General features: G+C 35.6%; 1 protein-coding gene across 1 annotated transcript; it reads right to left on the minus strand.

Annotated features, from left to right (window-relative positions):
• Positions 1–2,313: 2,313 nt before the first annotated feature.
• LOC118057734 (tyrosine-protein phosphatase RLPH2-like) lies at positions 2,314–4,763 on the minus strand. The gene is made up of 4 exons (XM_035070408.2): positions 4,109–4,763; positions 3,691–3,758; positions 2,990–3,169; positions 2,314–2,791 (listed from the first exon to the last, which is right to left on the minus strand). The coding sequence occupies exons 1-4, from the start codon at positions 4,647–4,649 to the stop codon at positions 2,621–2,623; spliced, it is 960 nt and encodes a 319-aa protein (XP_034926299.1). The 5' UTR covers positions 4,650–4,763; the 3' UTR covers positions 2,314–2,620.
• Positions 4,764–6,000: the final 1,237 nt, after the last annotated feature.

Here is a 6,000-nt window from a genome sequence, read left to right on the forward strand (position 1 = left end):
TCAATTATTGAATCTGAATTCTTGATATGAACCAACATATATTTTGAATTGACTTTTGAATTGATAGCTCCTCGTTTGATTGATGCCATGAGTTGAGCTTTGAGATATGAATATGTTTGTTAGATTATGATTATGAACCTATGGTATGTCAGTCAGAATACCCATGCTAACAGGGTAGTGTTAGTCTTTGTGCACATCGTATCTGAACCCTAGTTGGTCAGGGGAGTCACCAACCTGTGTGGACTGATCATCCCACAGTATGAAGCCTCATGCTCATTGCATTTTGATTTTTTGATGAGCTTTACCATATGATATTCTTGTTATAGCCTATTCGATAAACCTTCGTATAAGAACCTAAAGCCATACTTGTATATATATTTCTCATTGTTGTATTACCTCGCGTGTGTATATTGAATGTTATCTACTCACTGAGTTGTTGAACTCGCCCTCTCATTATTTATCCTTTTCAGGCTTATAGCTTGATAGCAGGTCACTTTTGTTGAACCTTCCGAACCTGCTTTTTAGTTGTAATTTGTACCTTCCTTTTTATGTCAAGTTAGTGCTCCAAAAACTATAAATTATATGAACTCTTGTATTAAGACAATCGAATATTATATTATGAAGTTAGTTTTGTTCTTAATGCTGCGTTAAACTCTGATTGAGTTGTTTAAAGGATTGTATATAAGTTTGGGTTTGCATAAGTTTGGAACCTTGAAGGGGAACCTTACTTATGTGTCGGTCATAGATCCATGATTCGGGTCGTGACTAAACAAGTGAAGAAGCATCCAGATTTTGACCGAGTGTTCTTAGAGAATTCATCTCTGTTAGTACCAATCGACAGTCCGAAGTGTTCTTAGATGTTTCACACTCTGTTTCTGTTTCTATCAGCATAAGATTAAGAAATCGTCAATGATCACGATGGAGATTTATATGGACATCAACAAAAGATTCCATGTAGTTTTTGGAGTCGTTTAAAGAAATTTAGAATAGAATGATCGAATCAATCAAAATATATGGTAAGACAGGCCGTTCTGATGCATCTGTTTATCATCAATGTATTGTAAGTTCTCTGATACTTTTTTTTTTTAAAAAAATTAGATTAAGACTATGATTATTATTTTTTCCATCATCGAGCAAAAGAGATATTTCATTTTCTACCGAAGATGCTGGGCGGGTGGCTTCTGCAGCATCCACCATTTACCTCTATTACACTAATGTAACTACAATTTGGTATTACCAAAACTAAGAAACAAAATGTTTTCATAGTGTTAGAGTTTCATATATTTTTTTATATTTTTAGATTGTTTTAATGTATTAATATTAAAAATAAATTTTAAAAAATAAAAATATATTATTTAAAAAATATTTTAAAAAATAATTATCATCACCATACTATTCATGGGTTATCATAATTTAATTTTGTATTTGTTTCTGTGCAGCTATCATTAGTTTTCCTTGATTTTTCTGTCTATTTGGACCGTTTCGAAACAAGCATGAATTTTCAGAAGGCCCAGACAGCTCTTACAGTACGAAGTTGCTTATTTTCTTCTAAGCACCGACATTTTCTATGACATGTGGACAAGATTAAATAGTTTTGCTCTGAATTTCCTAGCATTTACATGTAACATCCACATCACACTTTCGAATTTTCAGATCCCTTTCTGATGGGATCTCTATGCCATCCACACCATACTTCTCTCTCCACACATCTCTATGCCATCCCTTTCTGATGGCATCTCTATGGTATCAATGCCATTTGATCCAAAGTCGTCTGAAACATGCAGGACTAGAAACTAGGAAAGATCCATTTTCTGCCGTGCTCTCATTAAAATGTCAGAAATAGACTGTTGTTCTACTCAGTCAACATTAAACTGTGAATGCTAACAGCTAGAGATGAAAAGAGAGGTCTTCGAGCTATTGAGAAACTGAAACGGTCTGGTCTCTGATTATGTGGTTTTTTAACAGCTTGATGTTATGGACCCTGAAAACATTGCATCAGCAGATTTTATGAAGACCAGATACAGAAAACTTGATATTTGGTATGGCCGAGACTCCATTTCTACAGAACCAGTTGGTTAGGTTCATGTCAGTTTAACCAATCTTTTTGAACAGGATACAAATCATTCATGCACTCGACCATTTTTGACATTTGCATATGAAAAACTGGTATGATTAATCTGCTTTTGTGTGTATACCCCAACATAAATGATGGCCAGCCTCTTAGATCTCATTTTAGAAATCAGTAGAAGCTGACAGTCATGCAAGTTTCCCGTCAGCATTTTCGTTATTTTTCTCAAGGAAAAAAAAATAGAATGAAACTAAATTCAATGTTTTGGACAATTTCCATAAGACAATTGTCATGGACACAAGCCCATTTTATTGATATTCCCCAAGAAATTTCTACAATATTAGATACGACATTTGATAAAACCAAGCATCCCCCGTCACAGGGTGGGGGGGGGGGGGAAGCAATGAGAAGAACGTCCAAGGCCAGTACAGAAACGATTGCTCAGGATATGCAACCAACAATGTAACAGTCAGATTACATGCCTGGATGTGTATGCTATGCTAAATCTGGAAAGATTGTGGACACTTGCATCAATCTATAATATACTACAAGCTATTTTGTCAAATCATCAGTATCACGAACAAGCTTCATGGAGGGAAGCGCAATTGCAGCCACTGGTTTATTCTCAAATCCACCACCTTCATCAATAATCAATCTAAGACCATCAATATGAAGTTTCCCGTGGTGGCCGCTAACCACAATGATCGGTTTCTCAGTTAATTCCTATATGAAATTAAACATCAAACATCCACACTTCAGTTATATATATATAAAAGAACAATGATATATAATGTCTTGAATGTGTGAAGCTGTGAACATCCGAGTCTTTTCCCCCTAAAGAAAGTAAGTGGGTGGAGAAATTGGTTGATTAGGATAAAAAGTTTCAGATAAAAAAATTAGTAGCAGGTATCGAGCCATCACCTTTGGTATATCCCAAACTGTTTTCCTCCCACTAAGAGCCTGTATCTTGGGGACATGAGTCTCCTTAGCTTTCAAAGATCTCAGTTGTTCGCCTACATTTTTCCCTTCCTCTAAACCAGCATGCGCAGCAATCAATTTATAGTGTCTAATTCCTTCTTCATCCTCTATGCACACATCATCCTGGAAAAGAAAATGTTAAGAGGGTAATATAAAATTATTATTGAGATTTCATCTAACAGCTCAAGTTTTTTGATTAATATCTTAAGTTTTTGAGTTGATATCTTAAGCTTTGGGGTTGAGATAATTATTTGATATGATTTCAAAGTTTTCATAACCAAATGGTTATGAATTCAAATCTCACTTGGTATTAATGACCAAATGATTATGAGTTCAAATCTGATCACCCTTTTCTAACAAATAAAATTAATCACCGGATAATAATATAAAACCATTATCGGGGCTTCACTTAATAGCTTATACTCTTGGGTTGGTTTTTTGACAGAAAATTGCACATTGTGAAACCCACCAAGCTTCATCCATTGTCCCTACTGATCAAATCAAACTTCAAAGTATGGAACTCGCGTTATGTACTATACTCAGTTGATCATCTTTCTTTTTTGGCAGCTTACACCATAACACTAGTCAAAACCATCATTGATCAAAGTTCTAAACGATAAAGATGGCAATGAAATAAACTTCACCTCTTCATGGACCCAAACCATATCAGCTAGAAACTTCTTGTGATCATCAGGAACTGCCTTCAATAAGTCTGTCTCGATACAAAAATTTACACCAATAAATCACACTATTAATTGTATTGAATTCAGAACCATATCAGGTGTAAAAAATGCAAGAATATAAAGATTCCAATGCTCCATTGATGATTATACTAATCCAAAATATATTATTTTTACCCTCTTACATTAAAAAACTAAGAATCAAACAACTCAAACACAATCTACTCAGTTCAAAACTGCTAGACAACAATAGCCTATTTCATATTTAACAACTAAAAAACCAAACAACAGCGATACATTTCCAAACAAACATGGAGACGTGATTAAGCTATTGATAATTAAAACTTCGATCAAAGAAAGACTTAAAGAAAACAAGACATACCAGAAGATCCATGAGGGACACCATAGGAGGCGAAAGTGGGACCAGCATCATAAATAGAGCCCTTAAATTCAGTCCCTTTAATGGTATCGAATCTCACCTTAATATGACCAGCCCACATTCTCCCTTGCAAATGCATATTCTCATACCCGTCTCCTTTATACCACCCTTCCCTGTCTTCACTCTCTTCATACTCCTTCCATCCTTCCTTAAATGACACCCCATTTTGCGGCTCAGGCAGGACACCAACAAAAGCAGCAAAAGCAAAGTCATGATTTCCCGAAAGAAACACATGCTTTTGATTTGGATACCTTGAAGGTAAGTCTATCAAGAAATCTAGGACTTTCTTGGTATCTGGGCCTCTGTCACAGTAATCGCCTAAGAAGATAATTGTTGCAGCGTTAAAGTGTTGGGGGTCGAATTGGGTTTCGAGATTTGACCAAAGATTTTGAAGCTTTGTGATGTGGCCATGGATGTCGCCTATGCAGATTACTAATCTGGGTTTTGCGACGGTGCTGTTGTTGCTTGGCTCTGCCTCTGTCATTTTGGGTTCCGTGGTGGTTCTGTTCTGTTCTTCGATTGATAAACAGAATGCTTTTGGGTACCTATATTAGTATTGGTCTGGTTTAGTGCTTGATTTTTTTTTTTTTTTATTTACGTGGGTGTCCGGGTTAGCTTGCGCGCACCACGATTAATCTTATGATTCACTGAACATCCTGCAAACCCAGTGAGCATGTAAGGCACCGCGAGGATAACAGACATGCACAATGAAATTTGAATCCAGGATACAGAGGAAGGGAACAAGTCCCTCCAACTGCTGGGTCAAGACCTCAAGTGCTTAGAGCTTGAAAGAGAAGTTCTTCTTGCCTTCTTTGGCTGGCTGATAACGACTCTTCCCGTTGCTCTTCTCAATAGGTAAGCATCAACCATCAACCATCATACATCAGTATTGGTTGATTATGCTTTTTCATTTTGTTATCATTTATTTTATATGAATTTATCTCAGTTTTTATTGTTTTATTTTTTTAATTTTATTATTTATTAAAAATTTTATTAAAAATTTAGCTTTATAATTTTATATAAAGTTATTATGTTCTCGTAATATTAATTTTACCATTGCTATTAATTTAATTCTGATATATCATTTTCCTACTTTATATGCTTGACTTGCTTATCATTTGGTTTCTTGGCCTGTAACAATTTTTACACCATGTTTGATTTTAACACTAGTCCTCTTCTTGAGCCGACTTAAATAATTTCCAAATTATATCTCCACTCATATGGCTCTCATGGATTATAGATACAGGATCAATAATCATGTGATCCAATTCAATAAGCACCTGATTAGTAGCCCCTACTCATTTGTTGACTCATAAACATTGTGTCACAAGGTCAATTGATACGGTTCAGCCCTGTGATACGATCCAAGTAAGGTTAGATTCAGATTTTGACGTAAAAAGCACAACAATCCAGGTTTACGGCAACAATCATAATTCTCAATCCGACCGTTGGATCGGGCTAATATTTTATGTGGACTCTCCAGACATATTTTACTACCTTGGGTTAATATTGCAGGTCAATCGGAGTTCGGGAAGGCACCCCAATACTGGTCAACAGAGGCTGTACGGATTTTGTTATTTACTTCCATTTGACTTGTGGACTTCCTATTTGATTAGGATTCTTTTCCTCCAAGGATGTGGGAGCTGATTTTGGGAATTTCCTAATTCCACAAGGATCTTTAATGAGTTGCAATATAATCTCCTAGTGTGGCAAGGATTCATTAATGTTTCAGAATCCTTTTCTTATAAGGATTTCTTATTCATCCTAGCTACACAAGGAAAGAAGGGCTGGTGGTATTTAATGACAAGTTACTTATTTTTATTATTTTCTTTCAT

This window comes from Populus alba, chromosome 2, assembly GCF_005239225.2.
Source record: "Populus alba chromosome 2, ASM523922v2, whole genome shotgun sequence".
Lineage (NCBI taxonomy): Eukaryota > Viridiplantae > Streptophyta > Magnoliopsida > Malpighiales > Salicaceae > Populus > Populus alba.